Genomic DNA, 1,595 nt, shown 5'->3' on the forward strand with positions numbered 1-1,595 from the left:
TCAGAGCTTGGCTTCTAATGACATCTTACTTAGCCTCGTTCTGATCTCCTTAGTCTTGATGGGATAGATAATTGGATTGAGCATCGGAGGGACAAAGAGGAAGACTATGGACATGAACTTGTGCACATTCTCAGGTGCATGCTTCCCAAATCGGTGCACCATGGACATGCTAACCATGGGCACGTGGAAGATGAGCACAGCACAAATGTGTGACACACATGTGTTAAGTGTCTTAAACCTCTCCTCCTGGGAGGCGATGGCCAGCACAGAGCGCAGTATGAGCACATAGGAGAGAAGGATGAGCACTGAGTCTACACCGAAGGCAGAGATGACAATGAACAGACCATACATACTGTTGATGGTAGTATCTCCACAGGGCAGGTGGATCAAGTCTGGATGCAGGCAGTAGGGATGGGTCAGTATGTTGTCCTTACAGAAGGGGAGCCTTTTCAGTAGGAAAGGCAGTGGGAAAACCATGCAGAAGCTGCGAATGATGACAGACACACACATGTAAGTCACATAGCTATCAGTGAGCACTGTGGAATATCGCAAAGGATTACAGATAGCAACATATCGATCATAACTCATGGCCAGAAGAATCCCAGACTCTGTCCAGGAAAAAAAGTGAATAAAAAACATCTGGACCAGGCAGGCATCAAATGGAGTCTCTGGAGCATGAAAGCACAGGGCAGTCAGGACAGTGGGCAATGTAGAAAAGGACACACCCAGGTCATTGACAGACAACAGGGACAGGAAGTAGTACATTGGCTGGTGTAAGCTTTGCCTTTCCTTTATGATGAAGAGAATCAGGGTGTTTCCCAGGATGGAGACAGCATAAAGGAGCAGGAATAAGGTAGTCAGCCAGTGGTCCAGGCCCTCCATCTCTGGGAAGCCAGTTAATGTGAAGCTTGTAGCCCTTGAGATGTTAGTCCCAAACCTTCCCATGGGGTCTCTGAGAAGCCTTTAGGGAAATAAAACCAGAGTGAAGAGATGTCAGACAGTGGAAGATGTGAAGACCAGGACAGGTCACTGTCCTCAGAATGGGAGGGGCAATGATGTTTAGATTCCAACTCCAAAGATCATAGAAGAGCCAGAAAGAGGCAAGTCAGGAGTCGCTGGCTGTATCTCAGGCCTTCTGCAGTCTGAAGCATCCATCATAGGCTCCAGCTCTTTTACCAAAGAAAATGTTTTCTTCTTTTTTTGGATATTACTCCTTACTTCTCTGTGTTCTTTACATAGGTTCAAATCTCTGTGTTTACATAGGAACAATCTCTGTGTTCTTTACATAGGTTCAAATCTTCCTCCAATGACAAAAAATGATTTCTCCCTTGCCCTCTACTAGTTCTGAGCCACCGTGATCTCCAATAACTGAGGTACAATGTCCCCTTCCTGAAGTTTTCCCTTAACACTCTCCTCCCACTGATTTATCCCCTCTGTGCAAGCAGCAACACTTTTTGTCTGTTTTGAACTGTCTCTCCTCTCTTGCTTCTCAAGCGCACTCCAACTCTTCACTCTCTTTTGATTGCTTTAGGAACCCTGGTGGTACAGTGGTTAAAGTGCTGGACTGCTAACCAAAAGGTCTTCGCTTTGAATCC

At 46.1% G+C, this 1,595-nt stretch overlaps 1 protein-coding gene across 1 annotated transcript; it reads right to left on the reverse strand.

Annotated features, from left to right (window-relative positions):
* On the reverse strand, positions 1-945 carry LOC126079207 (olfactory receptor 51I2-like). The gene has a single exon (XM_049890138.1). It carries the CDS (start codon positions 943-945, stop codon positions 1-3), a length of 945 nt encoding a protein of 314 aa, XP_049746095.1.
* Positions 946-1,595: the final 650 nt, after the last annotated feature.

Source organism: Elephas maximus, chromosome 7 (genome assembly GCF_024166365.1).
Source record: "Elephas maximus indicus isolate mEleMax1 chromosome 7, mEleMax1 primary haplotype, whole genome shotgun sequence".
Taxonomy (NCBI): Eukaryota; Metazoa; Chordata; class Mammalia; order Proboscidea; family Elephantidae; genus Elephas; species Elephas maximus.